The following is a 24,800-nucleotide window of genomic DNA, read 5'->3' as shown; positions in this document are numbered from 1 at the left end:
TACACGATCACAGCCTTTTATTTACACTTTCCTGTGGTGAGCGTAGAGAAGAAAATTGATTTACAGAAAATTAACAAGCGATTAGCGAACAGTGATTTGAGATGATAGCTTTTTATTGATGCAATAGTTATTAGCCGATTTTTTTGGTCTAACAGGTGCTAACAAATACAAAACTACAGTAATTGTATTAAAAAACTATATAAAAGATGGGATAAAACAAAATTAAAGAAAGTGAATGATGATTGACTAATACTTTAAAAGTAAAAATTACACCTACAATTACTTAAATAATTACAACAAGGAATCCATAGTTAAACGCCATTATTTAATGATAAAATCAAGTTCTGTAGTCCTCTCTGTCGAAGATAAAATTTAAGATGCGGATCACCTGAAACAATAAGGCAAAAAATAATTATTTAATGTAAGGGAAATTAATCAGTATAAATACTTCAATTGAGAACACAACAAGAAAAAGATATCCAAATTACGAGGATTTTTTGTCATAAAGCAGTTTTTTTTTAGGAATGAGGGGGAGAGGAGGGGGGTAATTTGTAATGATTGGGCAGTTCCAAACTGGATCAACACAGTCACCCTGATTGGGGCATGTCGATTCAAATTGATCGGAAGCCATGACCTTTTCTTGCACACCATTATCATGAAGTGGGGTAACGCATCAAAATGCAAAAATACGCTGATGAATGGAAATTTTTTTCAGAGGCAAATCAAAAATTAAGAACAGAATTGAAAAAATACCTTTCAAAAGAGATAAACTAAATAGAAAACAGGAATTATAGTAGAGATGAAGACTCACTCTTTCAACAGAGGAAAACATTTTACTGAGAAGCGCATTGCATTGTTCTGAAACCTTGACCATCATGAGCCTCATCTTCATCATATGCATTTCTTGAATCTTGCCTCCTGGCATCTGCATTTGGATCCATGGGAAGAAGTGTGCATTCTTCTGCATCATCTGGAATGATAACTTCAGGCCTGAAAAAAGTCAAAATAGCACCAACTTGAGTAAAAATGAAAAGACTTCTAGAAATTAAGAAGGCAGATACTATAAGATTTGTTCCGCAGCTCAAAGAATCCATCTGATTTTTTTTTCACAAATGCTGATTAACATACTGCAAAAGGCAACAGTTCGGTGGAACAAATTTAGGTTTAAATGTTAGTTCATGCTTTTGATGATTCACTTATGACAAAAACTCTAACAAATCTATACTTCCTAGGCAAGGTAGGAAATAGCAAACAGTGCTCTACATCAGGATGGCATAAAATGTAAGAAAGATATGAAATATTGGAAATTTCCATAAGCAATTCTCAATAATTTCATGGGCCAGTTAAACTCATGATATTGATGACATTTTTAAACATATTTTTAGAGGCCAGGTACAACTAAGGTAAACTAAGAGACCTTGATCTTTGGCACATAATTCCAAATTAAAAATGTCCTATTCCCATTTTATAAGTTTCTGAATTTTCCAGAAATATTATGAAATTTTTTCATCCTGCTCCATAACATGTAACAAGAAGTTTTGAAGTTCTTTACTTCCGATAGACTGAATTGGAACACAATAACTTCAATCTGATAGCAGTTCGATGCATGAGTCGTTTAAACAAGGTGTTGGTAATTTTTACAATATGCCATCGGTTGCAGCATAAAACTGATACCTTATGATGGAGAGGATAAGCCTAACAGAGCGCTAAATTTCTTTAAAAAAATGTCTGCTGTTTCGTGCAATACTTGTTAAGATCAATCTGGGAGGCAACTGCAGTTTTGGTCTTATCTTGGATTAAGCCAAGCAGTATGACTCTCTTAAGAAAAAAATATGTGCTCTGGTGAGCTTTTCCTCTGTAATGAGACATCAGTTTTAGACTGAATTTGAGCCGACGTCGGCGAAGTTACCGACACTCAAAATAACTTCAGGCAGTTGGCTCCATGAAGACTTGGGATTCATAATGCGAGTCTCACTTGGGTGGGGGATAATGAACTAAAAAAAACCAAATGCTTGGAGAGGCTCTGGGGACAAAAACAGAATTTTAGAAAATAATGTTGTAAAATATTTACAGCTTCAGGGTTGATGGCTTTTAAATGGTAGCATCAGTCTACGTTCATCCGAGACAATTCAAGAATAGTTTGAAAAATAGACTTTCTACAGTTAATAAACTCATTCTCATGCAAGATTTCTTATTTTTCCCATGGAATCCAACTCTTTTTGAATAATGTTTATCAAATTTAGTACAGTAATAATGATGAAAGGAATAATTTTATTTAGGGCTTGGACGATTTGAGTTGATAGTGATTTGTAATCAAAGGAAATAACAACTGACCGAGGTGGGAGACAAGCTTCTAATTTTGCTATTTTATCCGCTGCTATCGAATCTGGAAAATCAACTAAGAATTGCACAATCAGTTGTCCTTTCTCGAATGGATTCTTGTACTGAGGCATTCCTTCGCCCATGATACATTTTACTTCGCCATGCTTGGTGACTTCACCTGAAATTAGTTGGAGAGATGGAACGAAGAGTCAATATGAGATAAATTGGAAAAGAGAGGAGAAGAGGGGGAGAGAGAAAATTTAAACCTGTTCATTGGTTTGTTCTACAAAAAATACAGACCCTGCACTAGCCTCTTGGTGGTACAGCAAAACTTCCACCTTGGAATCATCCAACTGGGCTACGGCATTTAACCCAGATAAGCCCAGCTACTCTAAACATGGCTTAAATGTCTCCAATCTTTGATTTTGAAGAAAACTACACTGAAAAAAAATATTGCTGAATTTGCCTTGCACGCGGGTATTTCATGGCATGGTGAAGCTAAAAAACGAACGTGCAAACCATGCAGGTAAAATCGCTACACAAATTTCAGCTAACTTACACACACGCGTGTAGGTGATTTTGCTCTCTGAAAAGCTACGTCTGTTACCTTTTTAGTTATTCTTCCGTAAATTTCGCTATTTCAGCCTGACTATTGAGCTATTTTTACTGTTCTCAAAGTACCAATACCAAAAAATGCAGTTACGCTTCCAAGCCACTCGATGCAAGATTAACTGCATGAAGGCGCGCAGATGTAGCAAATTGGTGTAGTAATTCGTGCTAGTTGTTCACTTGATTCAACACCGTGCACGGATAAGAAAGCTTTAGGAAGTGAAGCAAATTTTGCTCCACCCTAAACTGGTGAATTAGCAATCCTTTTTTATCAGTGTAGGCAAAACTAAAACTTGAAATTTTGAGAGTACATTCCTCTAACTCTAGAGTAAATTCAAAGCAAGTTTGAGGGGTTAAGCAGTTTTGTTAATGTTAAAAAAATAAAACATAAGAGATATTCAGGCAACAAGAAATTAAGGTATCACGGTTATTCTTGAATCATGGAACAACCTAGGGATGTCGATACCTAACCGATACTTCCAAAGTATCGATACTTTTGATCGATACTCATCGATACTTGGCATCGATACTCAACGATATCGATACCACGTAGTATCGATCCTCAGACTCCAATATCGATGGTATCGATACTAAATCTGATTGGCCATGAAGAAGAAGAAGGCCTCTTTTTCTTTTTTAAAAACTTCTCTCCCCACTATTTTACCTTCACTATGCGCTGTGACAAGCGACGGAGTAATCAAGTTTCTCAAGATGATTACTTTCGCTAAAAATGTTGAAAGCTCAGTTCAATAACTGCAGTAAAGGGCTCAAAATAGTTGACTAAGGACGCGGATAGGGCTGTTTCGAGAGAGGCGTAAATCAGGCGGAATTTAACGGCCGACAGACATACGCACACTCGGAATTACAGCATAATTCCGAAATAGTATCGATACCTCAAAAGTACCGATACTTAAGCTCGATGCTCGATACCGGTATCGATACTTCCCCGAGTATCGACATCCCTAGAACAACCCCACTTACATTGAGATATAGTCCTTTTTCTTATCTACTACCTTAATTTTGTATTACACTCTCTAATGTGTTCTAACACTAATTTTTATGCTTTTCTTTTTATTTAATGGTCTTGCCTGTAAAGTCTGAGAATAAATAAATAAACTGCAATATCCAATCCAATTAATTCGAAAAATATTTCATTCAGTGTGCTTTGATTGCAAATTCATGATGCTAATAGCTACTTATTAATAAGAAATCTTAGGATGAAGCTTTGAATGTTGGCTCCATGTTCCCTACCAGTGGTGAAGCGTGAATGATCAATTATCGATACTTCCCCATTTGAAGCTGTGGTAGAGAATCGATTATTAAGATGTATGTTACGAACACCCTGTTTATCAATATGTTTCCATAGGTTTAAAAGGCAGATCAATGGTTATATCCCAAAACACACCTTGCCGCTGATACCTACATATATACCTTCTTCCTTTGAGCAGTTTTTTTAATACACTCCTGATTTTCTGATTCCAGTTTCCTTTTCCAAACAAAATTTCCAAAAAACAAAAAAGTACCTGGAATTGCTGTTATTACTAGATCTCTGTCATCTAGAGTGTGAATCACTTTCTGAAAACCACAGAGTGATTCCACTAGAGAAATGTGCATCATCATGATGAGATTACTACCGTTGCGCCTACGGAGAAAAAAATGACACAAATAAAATTAACTGAGTAAAAGAAAGGTTGTTACAGTGAAAGTCTGGAATACAAGTAATGATGCCATAAAATGAGTGCAGAACGGAATAATTTCCATCTGTTTAAGGCTGAGAGTCCCTAACATTGTGCTAATTCTAAAAAGAAGACAAAGTTTAATAACTGATGACAAACGTCCGAGCTCTGACTCTGAAATAATTTTGTTCTCTCCATTTCATTTCTCTCTTGATTTTACCACAACAAGAGTTCTAATAGAGCAAAATACACTCCGCTTGGAACTACAAGAGTGGATTTAAAGTAAGATTACCTATTTTTTCTCTCAAGAACTATCAGGGCTAGGGAAAAGACCAAACCAGTGTTAAAACACACTTACTATCAGCTTTCTAATAAGTTACATGGTTTTTCAAATTTGTTCTTGCATTGTAGAGAAACCATGGTTATAGCATACATACCTCTCCTTCTAAAGTGCCTTTTTTTGAATGTGCTGCGGGACATTAAGTCTTGGGAAAAGTAAATTGGAGTTTATACATTTAATAATGATAATTGACTCTTGCAGCACCTTACCTTACTCATTGACATACTTGCCAGATTCTTGCACTTTTTATGACCATGCGACAATCTTTAAAAGCTGGTTTTGTAAAACTCTTGGTCCATATTTCTCAGCCAAATGTTGACATTGGGTAAGCTTATGTGCGTTATTTCCCTGCATCTACTCTACTCTAAAAACTTAGTACCCTGTGAGATGTCCACCTCTTCCTGGAATTGAAGGAATTTCTTGGAGACAAATGTTTTAGAGTTGATACCGAATAAGTTTACTCATTTTTAGACTGAGATGAGAGATCTACCACCTTGATTTTTGCATTTACTTTCCATGCTAAAATGACATTAGACGGTTTTCAGTCAAAGTCTGAAAACGCATTCCGCAAGGACTCTGGCAATGAAGGTTTACATCAACACCTGGCTGGGGAAAATGGACAAAAAGTTTTATGAAACTGGCATCGGGAGATTACAGCACGGTTATGAAAAATTCAAGAATATGGAGAGTGAGTGCGTCGAAAAGTGAAGTAAAATGCTGCAAAAGAGTTTATTAACTCCAGTCACTGAGATTATGACTAAAATTCACTTTTCGCAAGACTTGAACTTCAAATTGAGGAATTACAGCTTCATAGAAAGCTGGGAGTAGGTGCGTTTAAACTTACTTAAAAATCCACCCCTCCCTTCTTCCTGGTATAATGATAAAACTATCAACATCACCTAATTTCTCAACATAAATAATATTATATTTCTTGCAGGAAATAACAAAAATAAGAATAATCTGGTACAAGTTGAGATTAGAGAGTTCAAAAAATCAGAGCAAAAAAAGGTACATACTTGAAGACATCGTGTTTCTTTTCGTCCAAAATGATTACCACATCTCCTGCTTCTAGACCAGGAGCTTGGTCACCTTCTCCAGACAAAACGATTTTTTGGTTGTCAACCATTCCTTTTTCAATATTTATTTTGATGATCTGGCGTGTTCTGACCAACTAGAAATAAAAGCAGAACAAATTCTTATACAACTGAAGAGATGAATAGCTGAGGCAATGTGGAGAAAATTTTTTGCGCTATCTTCAAGGACAGTGATTTAAAACACTCAAAGTTAGAGATCACTAGATACATTATACATTTCGATTCATGTTGTTGATTAGTTTTTAATCGGGTAACAGCTAATTAAAGGAAAAACAACTTAGAAACAAATTATCGAGTTTTTGAAACAGTGTGAATACTAACATTTCAAAATATACACAGTCGTTGTAAGGAGAAGCATTAGGAGAGCCTTTTAACATAGCTAAATTTTCTTTGATAAAACGAAATCTTTCTATAAGTAATACATCCAATTTCAGCGAAACCTGTGAAAATTTATCTTTAAATGTCTCAGATAATTTTTTTCACAGTTTAGTCAAGAAATTCTGAAAATTTCAAGGCGGTTTTTTCAGGACTATTCTCAAGACCCCACTGGGGAAATTTGCCTTTGTCTGACGGTTCATCAGCATTTTTTCGACTCTTAACACAAAAGCTTTTATTCACAAGTGAGATTCTGAAAAGAATTTAGTTGAGTTGAATACTTCCTACAACTTGCAGCATTTCTTTCCTTAGCTGACAAAAAGGCATAACTGCACTTTACTTAGAGATGAGCTCGGGAAAGTATTGTCGGGAGGGCGACAATTTCATTTAGTAATGGGTAATACTCTTTTTAGGTCTTCTACAAGATAGCTGAAACTTTCACGATAGGTATCAGCAACATTTGAGATATTATCACTATGAAATGAACATGAAATATTATATTTCACTTTACTTCTGAAATACATACATATATTTAGAGAGCAGTAAAACTTTTTTTAAAAACCAACAGATATTGTACCTTTCTGCCCATGCAAGTTCTGCACATATCTTTATGACTGAATTTGCGACCTTGACCTCTACATTCACCACAAATAGACTGGCTTTGTTGAATCATTCCTGGTCTCAACTGAAGGATTTCTGTGATGCGACCAGTTCCTCGACAAGGGCTGCAAACCTCTTCATTAGCTCCTTTCTTGCCTCCGCGACCTGTTTACCATAGACAATTAAATAATTAAATCAAGAACTCATCAAAAAGTAGAGGAAAAATTTACAGGCTGTCCTTAAAGATGGTCTTTTTTTTCAACCTTTTCAATATTTTGACGGCTGACCACCTAAAAAGTTAAAAAGTGAGTTGTGAGTGGGGGAAAAAGTACTATTGTATAAACCTGCATTGGACAGTTCTAGCAGCGATCTGGAAAATCGTGCTTGTCTACCAATCCATGCATCGTTTAAAACAGGACATCTTTGTTTTAGACCAGTCAAAATGCAGACTTCAACATCATTTTTACTTGGTATTAATACTTTAGTTTCTATTGAGTAAGGGTCCAAAAATCAAACCTCTCAAAGCCAAAGAGGTAGTGCATTGAAAGATAGAAAATTGGTTTCTAATTAATTATGAGTCCCCTTCCTCCTCCCCCAATAATTAGTATGATAATCATTCCTCTGCGCTTCTGCAGTGGCGATTTTTGCATGTACTCTAGGGAAGCACTGGTTCCCCTGAGCAATGTGAATTTTTTTTTTTTTTTTTTTTTTTTTACCAATTTCAAATAGGCTATCGGCTAATCCCACGCTTATTACCCCAGCCCCAGGTGACCATTGCCTGAGACCATCAAACTCAAATCACTTGACCTGGAATCGAACCCAGGACCTCTTGGTCATAGGACCAGTGTTACAACCACTACACCACAGGAGGCCGACATGATTTTTGATTTTTGAAAATGATTTTTTTTTTTCAAGAACACTAATGGGTGATTTCACGATAATAGGAATAGTCGTGTCGCCGTGGGTTATGAACGACATAGGGCAAAACAATTGAAAACCAAATTAATTAATCAATAGGAATGATGTCCCTGAACCTATCCATGCTAAAAAATATGATGAATTATTATTATATTCAATAGTATGAGACTTTAAAGGCCGAAAATGTCCGGTCGGTTACGCGTCGCCAACCCCGATTTTGAAGCAAAAGAGCAATTTGCGGTAACAAATCAGTACTGATCATGAACTCTTTGGCAACATTTACTGAAAAGAGACTCTAGTGTTCAAGAAAATTGCCAGTTTGAACTGAAATGTTTATTATTGAGCGAGAAAAGTCATAAGAAAGAGGTGTCACCACATTTGGCAACAAATTTTTGCAGTTGTATTAAGTGCAGTGTTTATCTCGCCAGATGGAGTCAGGAGTTTCAAAACTGCCATCAAATTGTTCGCTGAAGTCTTTTTGACAAAACCATTACTGATAAGTCAGTTTTTTTTGCAATGAAAACTTTAATTATTATGAAAACCAGTGATTTTTACGTGTGTAGCACTAATTCCTCACTACGCAAAAACCTCAATTTAATAGTATTAAACTAAAAGGAAGTCTCCTAAGTTTAGAAAACTTTTTAGGCAGCATTAATTCCACCTCATAACTCAAGAAACGCCAAGTTTCATCTTTTGTATCATCTTTAATCTCACATTTTTGAGTGTCGGTTACGCTGTGTCTGTTACGTAACCGACACAATTTGGCAGGGCCGCCATGTTTGCATGGACCTCCAGCAGTCCCGCGGGAAGTGCTGATACCTGATTCAATGGCTTGTTTATCAATCACTTTAACTTTGCACTGAATCAAAATAGAGCGTGCCAAAGCTGGAAAAAGGAAGTTTAATACCTTTAAAATGAGGTAATGAAATCCTGTTAAAATTGGTGCACTTTTATTTTTAAGGTATTTCACATTTTAACTATTCCTGTTATCGTGAAATCACCCTAATAATCTATAACAATTATAGTGACAGGTATTAGAAAATCGCTTCACAGAATGCAGAGTAGCGAGGAGCGAATGAAAGACGTTGAATCATCTGGCAGCTATATGCGAATGCGAACGGGACAACACCGCCTGTACGCAGAAGTCACTGCAGCGTCCGGGCTAGCGTTCGCGACAAGGAACACGAAGCCACCGAAAGCGTTGCCGTGTGTTGGAAGTGGTATATCAGGCCACGACGACTACAGCCCTAGAGCACTGCGGCCTCGAGCAGCGTGTAGGCTTGGTGCGCGGCAGAGAGGGGAGAGGCTCGTTGCATTCCAGTCTCTTGTCTGCTCCTTCCCTCCACCAGACGATTGTGCCGAGGTTGCAATGAGCGTCGCAGCGTACTAGCGCTGTAATCGCCGTGGCCTGATATACCACTACCTACACTCGGTCTCGTCAAATCTGTGTAGGACACCCCCCCCCCCCTCTTGGACCAATTCAGCTTCCCTAAATTCATGGGCAGGAATTGCTCCTGCTCCTTTGTGATATTTAATGTCGAATCGGACTGTAATTTTTTTTCTCCTTTTTTAGCATTAGTTTTGGAGGGTTCAGTAGCTAAAGATTTAAGAGAACGAGATTAGTTGACGTGTACCTTTGCAGTCCTCACAGATGATGTTCTTTTCTAGAGATAACTTCCTTTCACATCCTTTGTACAATTCTTCCAGAGTTACACTCAACTGGTGGTGAACATCTTTGCCTCTTGCTGGTCCTCTAGAGCGTGAAGTGCCGAAAATTGTTTCGAAGATGTCCATAGGAGATGTAAAACCGCCACCACCAATGCCACCTTCTTTCAATGCTTGTTCACCTCCTCTATCATACAGAGACCTTTTCTCCGGATTTGACAACACTTCATACGCTTGAGAAATTTGCTTAAACTAAATCAAAAACCAAATTGAAAAATTAGATTTACTTGAATTAATATGTATTACATGTATGATATATAAGAGGGCAGTTCCATTTTTTACTAATCTCGCTGTTTGGGGCGCGCTGGGTGCCATCCATTTCCCTTTTGCAGTTTATCTTCTTCACTGTGCAATTATGCTTTTGGAGCGTCGGTTTACATTCAACTGCTAGGTGTACTTTACTCGTTATTTATAGCTCATTTTTTTTTTTGTCTATTCCTTACTGAATAATCCCAAAGATTAAGAGGAAATTAACTTTGTTACTTGCAATTACATACCTTTTCTCCTTCATTAGGATTCTTGTCCGGATGGTACTTGAGGGCCAACTTCCGGTAGGCTTTTTTCAGTTCATCCGGGTTACAATTTGGTTTTACACCCAGAATGTCGTAGAAAGTTGTTTCAACCACCATTTTGTTAACCTCTGATATTTCAGTGCCTGCGAAACAAAGTGCGATTAATGATCAGATAATAAGGAACATTACTTTTTCTCCCTAGCTGACGTGCATTAATGAGCCACAGTTTTGACATTTGGGTTACAAGAGTCTCAGGCTCTGATTGAGTTCGAACTCGCAGGCGATATATCACATCAAGTGAGTAGAACTATTTGCAGAGCTTTCCTGCTAAAAAGTAATGACAACACTTGAGTATGAGTTAAAATAATCATTCCCAGCAAACAACAAAAAAAATTGCAAAATTCGAAGAAATGAAAACAGGACAGGATTTGGCTACAAAAAGACATAGCACTCGCTAAAAGTAGTAAAGACGTGTCAAAGTGAAGCGTAGGGCAATGGGCCTTTTCAATAGGTGTGATCTCTTAATAATTCCAACAGCACTTGATACGAGTTTGATCGCTGTATTAATATTTTTCCTGATCAAGTGCTGATACATACCCTTTCTTCTAATTTTGAATTTTTTTTTGCCATGAACATTTCTTAGGTCTATGTAAGTACCTGGCTGAGTAACAAAAATGAGGCATTGAGGTTAATGTGACTAAAACCAAGAAGTGAACATGGGAGGGAATCACCAGAGCATAGAATTAGGAGGACGGCAGATTGAATGCTGCTAAGTAAACAAGAACTTCACATTGTGGAGTTCACTCCTAGAACTTTCTACTCGGTTCAGTATGCAACCTATTAGGGATCGGGTCATGGTCTGACCTGTAGCCCGGCAATTCACCAATGGTTAATAAACATATAGACCTTCTGAACTATCCTACAGCAGAAGCTTCGACGAATTAATGAGTCACTACAAACAATATACAGCTATTTCAGCATATTCTACTTTCAACAGCTTCTCAATTGCGATGACACAGCTGGAAGTATCAAGTTTACAGAATCCTGTGAATATATCCAAGTTTTTGGAGGAATGGCTAAAAATAGAGAAGAAGAGAACATAAACATAATGTAACTTCTGGAATCTGATTGGGAGAATTGGGCAGTTGAGCAGGAGCAGAATACGAGTTAACTTTAAAGTTTGTTCAGATTGTGTTGCCGCTGCAGCTTTTGCTTATCACCACTCGTAAAGACTGTGCTCAATGCCTATGAGGGTATAAGGGTACATTTATAAATTAAAAGATTAGGCAATGGGTTTCTCCTAAAGGATATTATTTCGGCTGGAGGACCGACTAGCCATTTGACGATAGATAATAGTGACAATGATAATGCGTCTGTTAGATTACATATCAGGTTTCATCAGGATTAAGGGAAGCACGGTGGACTCGTCTGTACAAAACGACCAGAGGTCGCAAGCAGGAGTTTAAAATTAAGATGAGGAGGATATCGGAAGAAAGCCTGACTTACCGCGAGGAGAATTTGGGGAATAAGGAAGTGCTAGTTACAATTACAAGATGACCGAAAGGATCGGGAACGGACGTGGATGAGCGACGGCTCAAACTGCACAAAGAAAAGTCGAGTCACAACGAGGGTTCCGTACTCTCGTTCAATGTCACTGACGCTCCAGAAAAAACTCGATCGCAGTAGTGAAATCGCACGAAAGAAAGCCGAGCTCGATGATCAATAGCAAAGTTTATTCAGCCTTGTCAAAGAGGGCGAATGCACGGTAAAATTCTAGAATTTTCCCAACACGATCTCGTCTCGTTTTTGATCTACACGCTGCACGCTCTCTTGTGGCACTGGCACAACTTCGTGCGAGGCTGCCATCTTGAAGATAGGGTGTGACGTAGTACAGTACACGGATTGGCGCGCTGTTTAAAAAAAAGCACAATTCATGATGAAAACTATATAATGACCCTGATCTAACATTGCAAGTCGAATAATTGAACAATACTTACCAAAACTGTCAATTTCTACTGATTTGATAAGCACAGGACGCAGTTTAACATGACTTTACCAACAAGCCGGAATAAACCTGACTACATCAGACATCGCAGACATCGAATAACTTCTTGTGTTCTATTTTCTTAATCACAAAACTATACCTAAGCATTATATGGACTTGAAATTTTTTCAGTACTTTACTCTTCAAAACCTCAGGAAAATTCGAAGAAAGTTCCAAGAAGTTCTCAGGTAGTTCTTCGTTAAAAAATAAACCATTTAGGGAAGTTAGGTAACGTGAATGATATGCTGTCAGGCTGATTAACAGTTGAATTCATCTAAATGCGAGGTATTTTTTTCTTTTTTAAACAAATATCTTCACTGAAGAACTACTTAGTCCGGGTTCAAGAATGAAAGAGGATAATTTAATTTCCATTTCTTGTGCCCACCGATGAGGACAAATTAAACTGCGGTCTGATTTTTTTTTTTTATGTATACATACCTACATGTAAAGGGGTAAACACATTCTTTTCCGATTGAAGACGGATTGTCTTTGAAATATTCACATAAGATCTGAAGGAGAGGATGGGCCGATTGTGCAGCAAAGTAGTGTGCTTACAGGACTGTAGGCATTAGAATGAGGAGTACAAAGGTTATCTACCTCTTTTATTAAGTTTCATTGAAGGTAGCACCTTCCCATGCAAGTAACATTTTGTTACTGAAATGATATGCACTACATTAAGATGCAGTAATACATTTGAAACATTATAACAATAATAGTAATTTTAATGGAGAGAAATATTGAAATATTTTGTTTGGTTAGCTTGGGTAGGTAATGAGTGAGAAAATGGAAATGAGATAAAATAAAAGCTATTTAATTTGAAGTGTGAACAAAAAAAATGAATAAGTATCACACAAAATTAGCTTTCAATTAATACATTTACACTCTGTATCAACATTCTGGTTGGACATTCAGTAAAATGTACATTTTCCCATGGAAAAAAATAACATTTTGAGAGGTACAAGAATAATGGAGAAATGTCCGTGCCATCATTCTTTAGGACTAAAATATACTTTCATTAAATGAATAATGGCCTTTTTGCTTGGGATATAAATTCTGCATAAAATAATGTTTACACATTTGGATTCAGTGCCTTTTCAAACATTTTTACACTGGAGCAGTCATGCAAATGAACAAAACAGAGTTCATGTCTAGAAGTTATGAACTTCTTAGGCAAATTTTATGAAGTACAAGATGGAGAATTTAAAATAACTGTCACTGTAATTTCATTAGGTACTCAAGATGGATGAGAAAAAATAATTGATGAGCGCATTCATAAGAGAATTTATAAGAGGATGCAAACTTTGGAGAAAACAGAAGGAAAAACAAACAATGGATTATTTGCATCCTCAGCATCTCCTCAAGAGATTTAATTGTAGAAGAAATTAACAGACTCTACCATAATCAGGCACTCCAATTTCAAACTTTCAATATCTAATTCGCTCACTTTTGTGGGATTTTTACAAACATATGATTTTCTCTTCTTCGATGCCTAACATACCAAACAGTTACTCAAGGATTTTTCCCTTAAATAATTTAGGCACCTTGAAGCAAAGGGAGAACGGTCAATTTTGCTGATAAACCCGACGTTACTTAAAAACACTAGCGTTGTAGGGCTCATCAGCAAAGTGGACTTTGCTCTCTTTGCTTCAAGATGCCTCAATTCTGAAACATATTATTCTCATCACTGGTGCAGTAAGCAATGTCAAGATGGTTTATGTAAAACAAAGGCTACACCAAAAGAAGTACAATTGCTGAAAAATATTCATGTATAAGTACTAGATATGAATAAATTAAAATAATTTTGTAGCCATGAAAAGGCTATATTATCACTCTTTAATGTAAAAAGAGCATTCAGGTGGTAGAATTTTTATGAAAAATATTTTCAGCAGTTGACACTATGCCTCTTGACAAGTTACGGACCAAAGCACTGGGCACTTCTTCAAAATTCCACAAGGAAAATTAATCCAACAATGGGAATTCCGGAAATCAACTTCTAAACAAGATGTATGCGTTTACAAGTAACAATTGTTAAATGAAAGAGACATGAATAACTTCATCTGTACAATTTAACTTTCATTTGATAGCTGTTGAAAATACTTGTTGAATTCTCGTTTGGGGGTTAATTTCCGAATTTACTGTTTTGAGAATTGCTGCGCATAAAATTCTGAAGAACAATGTATGACTTTTCTTCTATTTAAGACTTAATCTGGTGGCCGATTAGAAACTATTTTAATGAAAACAATGCCATCGAGACTTTTCTCTGATTAATGATAAAATTGTGGAAGAAGATGAAAGACTCGTCCTTCTGATTCTGGACAGGGATCCTTCAATTGTATAATACGGATTTTTATATACTGTATACGAAAAAAAAACTCTGCTTTTGTAAACAAACAAAAGTTATGAATGAAAGTGAGAATTCTCTGTCTGAATAAAAGAGGATACAAGGCTTTGATGAAATTTTTTTAAAATATTTAAAAATAAACTTAGTCAAATTACAGTCACAAATTATGCAAAACTCACAGTAATTGAACATATGGCACGATAAATATGCAAGCTGGGATTTAAATTCACAAATTTCACCATTGTGCCTACTTCAACAGATATATAATTTGGCCGAGAGGGATTTTAATTTTTTAAAATGGATTGTTAAATCACTTTTAAATTCATAAGTATATCATATTCAGGTAATCTAGAACTTGTTCATGCTTTCCCGATAAGAGAAAATTTTGTATCAATAGCTGGTGATCTAAATTCTCTAACTTTTATGAATGATTACAGGGTAAAAAAAGAAAAAGAAAACTTTCTTATTATCTACTGGTACCACCAATGATGAATGCTGGAGATTCAAACGCCTTTTTTAAGATGGCAATAAACCCGAATATCACAGCTTGAGCGAACCCTGTCATATCTTTGGCATGTACCCCATTAAAATTAAGAGTGATCCATTTGTGACTAAGTATGAGTTATCTGTACGATTACATGAACTATACGCTCAGACTTATCTGTAGAAAAAAGCAAAAAATACTTATCCTACAGCTACGATTAGTCTCAATAAATTACTAAATATTTTTTCCACAGTAATGGTACAATCATAACAAAGAATAAAATTATTCAAGAGTAAAACAATGTTTCAACAAAATTTGTGATTGCGTAAATGAAAGCACAATGCTGCCTGTTCAACATTTCGACGATGTAAGTCGGCAATCACATCACTCGGTTTGCAACGCCTCAGACTTCCTATCATTCTTTATTTTTTAAACGAAAAACTATTCAACGGCAATTCTTTAAAACTGCCTTGATTTTTCTTTTCTGTGCGAAGAAAATTCTGCAAGCACTTCAAGGAATGACGTCAATTTGTTCTCCTTTAAAAAAATAACATAGAGGCGGAGATTTTCAGACATCGCAAACGAGATATGTGATTGCGGACTTACGCCGTATATATACGCTCTATACACAGTGGTGTGGGCAAGGAGAAATGGAAAAAAATATTGTTTTTGATGAAGTACAAAAACCAACAAGAAAGATGAGGATGTCACAGACAAGAGATGTCTAATCAAGAGGTGAATTATTATGATTATATCATTATGATAATTTTCCAAAACCAAAAGGAGATTGATGGCCATACTCAAAGGTCAATCTCATTTCACCAATTTTCGAAGCAGGTAGCATATTTGGAATCCAGTCGATAATAAATGGTGTTGGTTTTACTTGATCTTTTGAGGTTCTTCCAATTTTTATGTACGTTTTCAGTTCAAATGGTCTAATCGGGGTGACATTTTTATCATTTACAACAATATTGTCCATCATTTTACTACTTTCAAATAAATCATATGTACCATCTGGATTTTGGACGAAACTTCTTGTGATATCTAGTAACATTAGAGGAGTATCAAAGATTTGTTTTAAATGGATTATATTGTTGATATTCCATGTAGATTTTGTGAAAGTGCCTAATGGGACTGCTGTGTCACGTATAATTTCTACAGTGGAATTGGGTAGCCGTTTCCGGTTGGAACTGATAGACGAAATTCTTTCTCGTAAACATTCAAAAAATGCATGAGGAACTTGGAATGTTAAAGTGCGCGGTTTCCCATCAAATTGATAGTGCATCTCTTGGTTTATTCTTTCTGTGACAGATGCAAGCCATTGATAAAAAGAAAACGTTGTGTTTTCTTCATCTACTTCTGGTTCATTTCTTAGAAAGCCTCGGTTTTTATTTACAACTTTTAAAGGCCGAACACCTTCTGTTTGGAAATTCAGGGCAAAATTTTCTTCTTGTTTACGTTTGGTAGCTTTCGTATTGGTTTTTGGGTTAGGTGCTTCCATTAGATTTGTTTTTTTATCATTAATGTTAGTTATGAAAAGAGGAGATTTTGAGTCTTGTCTAAGAGGCAAGATTGTAAATTGGTTGTCTGTTGTTAAACTTTGGATCATTTCTAAAGTTGGTAGATGCGTAACTGATCCATCCTGAGTTAGAGCAAATCCATTCAATAAAGCCGCATCCTCTGCAGAAACTTCCACTTCTATTTGACACTGATTGTTAACGACATCACTGAGAATGGCTACTAATTGCTTATCATTGACAGTTGTCAATTCTGGTTCAAGAGGTACTTCAACTGATTGAGTAGGCTGAGATTCAGGTGTTGGAAGATCAAAAGGTAAGAATGTCTGACGTTCAGGATTTATAAGAAATGCAAATTCTTCCTTGTGTTTTGCATCACTTGCAAACGCACAAACACATGCATAGTAATGTATGCATTGCTTTGAATTCGAGTTTTCTTCACCCAAATCAGACACAGTTTTTATGTATGATTTACAAGCACACGAATATTTGTATTCTAACTTATTTTTAGTTCTATTTACAAATACAGCAAAATGAAGAAATCCAAGGGGATGTTTGGAGCTAACGTTACATTTCACAGCCATCATTGTCCTTGAAACTCTCTGTACAATTGGACCTGGTGATTCAGCTGCCATCAGCCACAAGGTCTGAAAAATTTAATGAAAATTAATGAAACAAATATTTTGGTTTTGAAATGATTTAAGTATCTTGCTCTAAAAAGCAAAGGAAGTTTCATCATTGACCCTTATAAGCCCACTACCAGCCATGGTTGGACTTGCAAGATCTGCTTCACGCCCAGGTTCAGTTTTTTGCAGTATTAACTGCAAGGAAAAGCGCTGCATGAGCCAAAAGAAGTTAAACATAAATTGTAACTATCTGTAGTGTGCTCTGCCCAAAAATTAAGTCAGAGAAAACATATCTCTAGAATTTTATTTATTTATTTAAATGATTATATTTTCAACGTGCAAACCCATTTACAAGATGTACAATTACATAATAATTACAAGAGGACAGTTAGGTGAAGACCATAATAAAACAAAAAAATAACATAATTTAAAGAAAATAGCTTCGGTGATCCAAAACAAGCAAGGTGAGAGAAATCAGTAGAACTCAAATAATTCATCCCTGGCTTGGATCTTAAAATGAGAAATGGGAACATCATACAAATCACATGAATCATAGCAGCGCTCACCCAGAATATTCAACCTAATTGATAAAATTCGCTATATGTGTCACTGATGCCAAGGCTGAAATGGTCGACTGCTAAGCATCCAGAAAACTTAGATCATGCAGAGCACTGGGCATGCACATGGCACACACAAGGCTTTGACTTCAAGCAGTGTAAGAATAAAAGGGGGCTACGCCCCCTGGCCGCTATGCTGCCTAACTCCCTGAAAGCGCTCCGCGCATTCAATGAGACGCTTCACAGCTCTATTTTTACCCTCCTATCAACGTTTGTTTTATTTTCCCCTAAAAAATTACAATATGAGGTATACTTTACTTTTAGAATGAAATTATTTTCATTTTTGATGAATAAAGAAAGAAAAAAATTTTTGAAGTCAAAAGGATGCATTTTACAATGACTGATTAATAAAACATTGCAGGTAAACAACACATAATGCTGATCGGGTCATAATTAAGTAGCTGAGGAGTCAGGAATCGAACCCACATCTTGAGACGTGTGGGCGCTTCTGACGTCTTAAAAGACTTGGCCACCGCTCATCTTGAAGTGACTGGGGCGAATCTTATGTTGATAAGTAGAGCTGATGCGCAGGCTATACTCAGCCTCTGCGCAACCTCCTCGGCCACTGCGCAACTTTCTGCGCATAGTGCCAGCAGGTTGCAGGGCATTCTATAAATTCACTCACTTTTATAACTTGATTGTAAAAAAACCTGGGTCCTATTTCCAAAATCTGATAAGAGCGGGCTCATCTAGGGCCTATGACCTGTCAATAACCGCAAAAATCATGGAAATCAGCCAGGTGGAACGTTCAAACGAACTATGACAAAAAACACGAATTTACATTGTTTAAATGGAAAAATTCGCAACTTTTCCCTGTAATATAAAAAAAACATGGATCATATTTTGAAAATCTGAATAAAGCGGGCTCATCTAGAGACAAGCCCGTCGATAGCCGAAAAAATCATGAAAATCGGCCCGGTAGAACGCTGGAACTAAGTGTTACCAGCTATGCAAAATTAGGAGGTCTCGGAGCTTACAGTATAGATGTAATTTTAAAAATCCAAGACAATAATCTGTTTTCAGGTGGCCATACACTTTTGAGATGGGAATGGGCCTGTTGCAAACTTTTGCTAGAGCAAAAATAAGAGTTGTTTCTTGTAGATAATGCCTCAAAAATCACAATGAGCGCATCGGCAAAGTCTGAAATGCACTCATAACTTCACAATCTGCGTAAGAAATTTGCGTTTTTTTAAGCTTCCCGCTTCAAAAACGATACTACGGCGTAGGTGAACATTTTGTTAGAGGAGTCGCTCCATCGTCGGCGATATTCATCATGGCCGACGCTTGCACGCAGTTCCGCGCGTAATTCAAGGAGAGTTCAAGGTCAATCCATTCGGGCGTGGAAAATATGAACGTTAACACACTGATTGTTATCTAGTCTAATCCAGTTCAGGTGTTATCTCGTCCCATCAAACGTGTTTTGGCGGATTGGCGTCGGCTATGATGATTATTGCCGACGATGGAACGACTCCTTTTACAAAATGTTCACCTGTGCCGTAGTATCGTTTTCGAAGCGGGAAGCTCAAAAAACCGCAAATTTCTTACGCAGATTGTGAAGTTATGAGTGCATTTCAGAGTTTGCCGATGCGCTCATCGTGATTTTTGACGCATTATCTATAAGAAACAACTCTTAGTTTTGCTCTAGCAAAAGTTTGCAACAGGCCCATTCGATAGACAAGGCAATTTCAGGTAATATTTTACCTGCTTGACATCAGCCGGAAGCTGTAAAGATTGAAACACAGCATTATCAAATGGTAGTGGAGTGGCATCTGAATAACATCGCAAAGCTGCTTGAATGTGCTGGCAGGTTGTTGGTGGAGAGTTCACATCCTTCTCCTGGAAAAAAAACTACCTAAGTCAGCATATTTTACATGAAGAGAAAAAACGCAAAAGTATGAAGGACACGCTTATTGCTTAGGGCAAAGAAAATCTTCACAAGGGTCAGGAGACAAATATAATGTCATTTTCTGAGGATAAGCAAATTGAAATTTTGTGGAGGTAGATTGTAAAACATTTAGTGGGAGAAAATCTACTACTTAAAGTGCGAGCTATTCTTTGCAGTTCTTTTTTAGACAGCCATGGATATCTCAAAATCCGAACCAGGCTCTAGGAGTCCTGATTGTCAGCCATTGAAAATATTGACTTGTTGGCCATGATGGATTTTCTTAAATGTTCTGTGTCATAAAACAGGGCAAGCAATTTTAAGCGATGCAACAATCAAGATGAGATTACGACTGACGATTTTTTCCAAAACTTAAACATTTATTTGTGTTTTGATGATAGCAGTCATTGATTGTGCGTTTTCAAACTTGTAACTTGATATTGTTTGTGCAATATTGTTGACAGTATTGTTTGTGTGGGTGTCCAAAAATTTTACTGACCGCATATTTGCATTTTCATCAACATTTTATGCAGAACATCTTATGCATGGACGCATTGAATCTTTTCAAATTCAACTTATCGGTTGGAGAAAAACAACATTAATTTGCTTTTCCTACTCACATAAAAACCGGAGTCTGCTTGCTGTGTCACAAATTCGTAACAATGAATTGTTGGGGTTTTTAAAAACGGAATCTTTTCTCTTTGGCATAATTTTGTAAATTTTCATTAGTTTTTTCTTTTTTTAAAGATCTGATTCTCTAAAATTTAAAATTTTGAAAAAAAAAATTGGTGCTCAATGTTTTCTATGTGAGCTACAAAATAGATTAAAGCCCCCAAAATCTGAGATCCAAAATGAATTCATTTCATAGAGGGTTAACTACCACAATTGTCAAATTTCGTGCTAAGTTATTTGTTTCTCAATGATCAATGCAAATTCTAGCTCTCCAGATGAATGTAAATGCACTAACGCATACCGAATTCATGATAGCTTTTCAACGTACAAATCACGGACCTTCAGGGACTTCTAATCGGTGCAAATACTTCAAACTCCAATGACACAAGAATAAAATCATTTTGCTGTATTTTTCTTCAAAGTAGCAGACACAACAACTACTGAGAATTGCGCAGAAAATAAATTTAAAAATTGAATACTTACGTGACACTTTAAAATATTAGTATTAAAAATGCGCTGACATGAATCAACAAAGCACAGGGCTGATGTCTGCTGGATGAATTCTTCAGAGTCTAGGGCAGAATCCAAAGAGGACTGAATCACAGGAAGTTGCACAAAACCTCTGTAGTCAGGTCCTTTGTCACGCATACGCACAGAGAAGATCTAGAAAATGTGTTAAAGAGCATTACATTTTTAAAAATAGATAGTAAAATACATAGGGACAAAGTTTAAAAAACCATTGGTAGGCATGCAATCTGGAATGAGAACCAGAGCTGGTATTAGGAACTGGTTCTGGTTCTGATATCAAATCATGAACCAGATTTGGAGCATGTCCAAGTACCGATTCTTGGGTTGGTTGTGGAGCTGAAACTGGTTCAGTTCCAATTTTGTAGAACCAGTACCAATTCAGTCACAAAGTCTAGTCACAACAAACGCAAAATCAAGTTCACAAAAGAGATAGACATTTGCATGCATAGTTTAATGATAGAAATTCATACTAGATATTTTTCTTTTCTTTTTTTCAGACAGCAATGAATGAAATTTTAGCATTTACAACTTCCTTCTATATTTTTTCTACTTGGTACCATGGTGTCATAGTTTTTGATGCATGTAGAGAATGGAACATTTGACAAAATCGCTCAACTAGCTGGATTTTTAAGAACCAAAGAATGATTCCTGTGCCACTCATTGCTAAGAGACTTGGTTCTTTGGTCCTAATACGAGTTCTCCTTCCGAGAGGGCTGAAAACTCTCGTTTTTTCACCAGCTCAATCATAAAAGACATATCTTGCTGAAGCTATCTGGTTTTTGTGCTGAGTCTTATTTCTGCATGAAATGGTTTGAAAGTAGAAGATAGAATTTGAGACCTCAAATTAAAGTTTTAGAACATCAGTTTAAACTTCTTCCTATGGCACATCACCTCATTTAATTTTTAGCTATGAACTAATTCCTTTTTAAAATATTGCATTAGAATGTCTTTAACATAAATATGTTCCTGTAAAGCCAGAAAAAATCACTGAAAACAGGACAATATTTAGAGTACATTTGAGGAACTTTTTAAAAGCCGAAGACAAAAAATGTTTTGCTTAAATTTTATGGTAGCTTTCATTAGTAGGTCGCCAGCTTGTCAACATTAATTTCCCAGTGACAGCCTTATAGGTCCAATGGCACACTGGCATTGGGTTGTACATGCTAAATCAGAGCAAATTACATCAGCCTTTCTGCAAGAAACCAATTTTGCTGGGGGGATGCAAAGAGACTCCTTGGATGTCAGCAAATTTATTTTTACCTGAGTCGAAGTGCCAGTCACCAGTTTGCAGGCTTCGGTAGAAAGCTTCCGTTTTTCTCCAGCTTCTTTGAAAACAACATCACAAGACTTGTTTTTGCAGCTCACACCCCTTGTTCCATTGTAGGTTCCACATTTTGGGCATTTTTTAACTCCTCGCAATGTAGATTTTCCTAGTCCTGAGAGAAAAGCCTTCCATTTTTGATCATTTGGCATCTCTGCAGTTTGCTGGGGGAAAAAGGAAGGAAAAATTTATATTGAGAGTTTGAAAGTGCTCAGATACTTCAAAAACAGTATGAGGGTCTTCTTATCCTAAAGGGTAATAATATGTGTATTGTAATCTCAAAAATCCAAATCAAATATGTTTATTTCACTTCAAGCAGGTTTACATGAGTAACACAGCCAATTTTAACAAGATTTCATGAAAAATAAAATAAATACATCCCACCACCCTTTAAGGCTTTAAGGCCCCCCAATCTCAGGGCTATCATCTTTCTCGAGGATTACTTCTTGCTACTTCTTGATTTGCTTTTCTGATTCATATTATTTTTTGATTATAATACTTAATTTTTTGACGAAGCATGTAATCTTGTTCATTTTTATTCTTCTTACACAGTTTTGATATGTTATGTAAGTATGTAGTGGTATATGAGTGTTTTGCCACATTATTACCATGCAAGCCCTGATGATAACTGTTCCTAAAAAATAAAATATGCAGGCATAAAGAATGAAAACATTTATGTCAGCATTTCTGAATTTTGCATATTATTACCTCATTATTTTTATCTTAAATATATGCAATATGCAATTCTTTTAAAGACAAAACTGTTTTACCAGATATACAGTTATATGATCTACATGGTTTGCACTAAGGTCCTTGTATATGTACACACAAGATACCAGATTCGGAGGTAGCATGAATAAGCATGCGATTAACCATGCCAAGCGCTCAAATGGTAAGGTATGACTTTCTTAAAAAAAATTCGTTTTATTAATCATCTAGATGGGAAACAATTTTATGAAGTTTTGACTTGCTTATCCTGTAAGTAGACTTGAGCTAAAAATACCGACAAAATTGGGCTCTGATGTAAAAAAAACTATGACCATCTGTTTCAAATGCTACCTAAGATGAAGTAGTTCTTCATTATTAGGGAGCATTTTCACGTAAAAATCATGTTTTCTTAGAATTCAATGAAGACAACAATATTGATAATTGGTTTTCAGCTCCTAAAACAAGAGTTACTTATCTCTCTCAAGACCAGGGTAGATTTAACGTGCCCATGCTGCACCACAGAAATCGCTTGTCATTCAAACAGATTGGAAAGCTTTTTGCCAGAGAGTGACTAAAGTCGTAGTTTAGGCCCTTCACAACAGATTGTGCTATGAAAGAGAATATTTCTGAGTGAAGTTGTTGAGAAATGGTAAGCTGCAGGACAAATTCGTTTTGCTGGATGCAGATGTTGCGTTCATGGTTATTAAAGGGGTTAATGTTCTCCTCAAAGATACTGGACTGATTCTGAAAGTCACAAGGTGAAAAATATGCATTGCCCATAAATAGATGGGTTAAGGTGTACCTATTCTGGTACTTTGACTCACAAAAGCACTGAAATTGTTTTGGATTCCTAGAGAGGAGGCATACAAAATTGACTCACCTTCAAAAGTCATGCGTTAGATGAACTTAATTTCCACATCAACAGATCTACAGATTGTTCAAAAAAAGATTCTCATCCCGTGAACAACAAATTATCAACTTCAGTAACAGACAGATCGGCTGCAGACAGTGTCATTACAGGTGGGCTTTTCACTCTGAGAAAAAGACATGAACAATTAATAAAATCAGATTTTACATGAATCTGACTAAGTGCCACAAATGATTTTTATCTTCTAGATGGTTAAAACCATTCTGACTTTTGCATCCACTTTTGATGCAAAAATGAAAAGGGAATTTCCTCCAGAATGCACGGTTGGACTAAACGTATTTCACAAAGTTTCAGTGGGTGAGAGGACATTTTAACATCTGTCTCTGATTGGCAAAATAGCATCACTTCATATAGATGCCCCTTCAGAGAAATATTTGGTGCTTTAGGGGTACTTAAAAAAACCAATCATTTTACTGATGATCGCTTGCAGGTCTTGCGTGGAGATAGAGGCAATGAGGAAGAGTAGGGAAGAGAGTGAAAAAAATAGATGGACAGCTGGACGAGAGTAAGTGGTTCTGGACTCGGCTTTGACCAGGTGCTAAAGCCTTACGTTTGCTATGATGTTAGCTAGGAAAAAGTTGGCTCTACATACCATGAGAGATAGAACTTTCGGCAGAAGCAGGCTATAGCAGTGTACGATGGTAGAGTAGCAGTCATTCGGAATGAAGAAGTTCTGATAAATGAGCAAGAGGGATCAGAAGTAGGCAAATATGTGGATTCTAAGATTAAATATACATCTGCTGAGCGATTACGATACCTGCGGTAAGAAATGGTGAGAAAAATACGTACACATGTATGAAAGTTTCTTTGGAAAGTTTGTACATAAGTCTGAGGTCTGAGACTTGATAAGGAAAATCTCAATTTTCTAACAACAACAACAACAACAACAATAACAACATACTTTTTTAGGTTAGGTAGCGCGAGGTAGTAAACAAACGAGAAACGTTATCAAAAATTGTCA

The 24,800-nt window shown here is 36.5% G+C and overlaps 2 protein-coding genes across 4 annotated transcripts; both read right to left on the bottom strand.

The window, feature by feature from the left end:
- Droj2 (DnaJ heat shock protein family (Hsp40) member A4-like) lies at nt 1-12,023 on the bottom strand. Its single transcript, XM_019045716.2, has 9 exons — nt 11,678-12,023; nt 10,157-10,314; nt 9,569-9,851; nt 6,994-7,181; nt 5,964-6,118; nt 4,455-4,573; nt 2,335-2,500; nt 812-990; nt 1-388 (listed from the first exon to the last, which is right to left on the bottom strand). The coding sequence occupies exons 2-8, from the start codon at nt 10,286-10,288 to the stop codon at nt 834-836; spliced, it is 1,200 nt and encodes a 399-aa protein (XP_018901261.1). The 5' UTR covers nt 10,289-10,314; nt 11,678-12,023; the 3' UTR covers nt 1-388; nt 812-833.
- Nucleotides 12,024-13,005: 982 nt separating this feature from the next.
- On the bottom strand, nt 13,006-24,736 carry LOC109033181 (uncharacterized protein C2orf42). 3 transcript variants are annotated; one of them, XM_019045662.2, is made up of 6 exons: nt 24,629-24,736; nt 23,792-23,945; nt 22,143-22,367; nt 20,838-21,017; nt 19,502-19,636; nt 13,006-17,204 (listed from the first exon to the last, which is right to left on the bottom strand). In XM_019045662.2, the coding sequence occupies exons 3-6, from the start codon at nt 22,353-22,355 to the stop codon at nt 15,798-15,800; spliced, it is 1,935 nt and encodes a 644-aa protein (XP_018901207.1). In that variant the 5' UTR covers nt 22,356-22,367; nt 23,792-23,945; nt 24,629-24,736; the 3' UTR covers nt 13,006-15,797. The 3 variants fall into 3 exon arrangements, with proteins under 3 accessions (XP_018901207.1, XP_018901208.1, XP_018901206.1); XM_019045663.2 differs by having other exon boundaries at nt 24,597-24,715; XM_019045661.2 differs by having other exon boundaries at nt 24,432-24,674.
- Nucleotides 24,737-24,800: the final 64 nt, after the last annotated feature.

The sequence above is a fragment of the Bemisia tabaci genome, chromosome 1 (assembly GCF_918797505.1).
Source record: "Bemisia tabaci chromosome 1, PGI_BMITA_v3".
NCBI lineage: Eukaryota > Metazoa > Arthropoda > Insecta > Hemiptera > Aleyrodidae > Bemisia > Bemisia tabaci.
The sequence above is the reverse complement of the archived record's forward strand: the minus strand, read 5'-3'. Positions and strand labels throughout refer to the sequence as shown.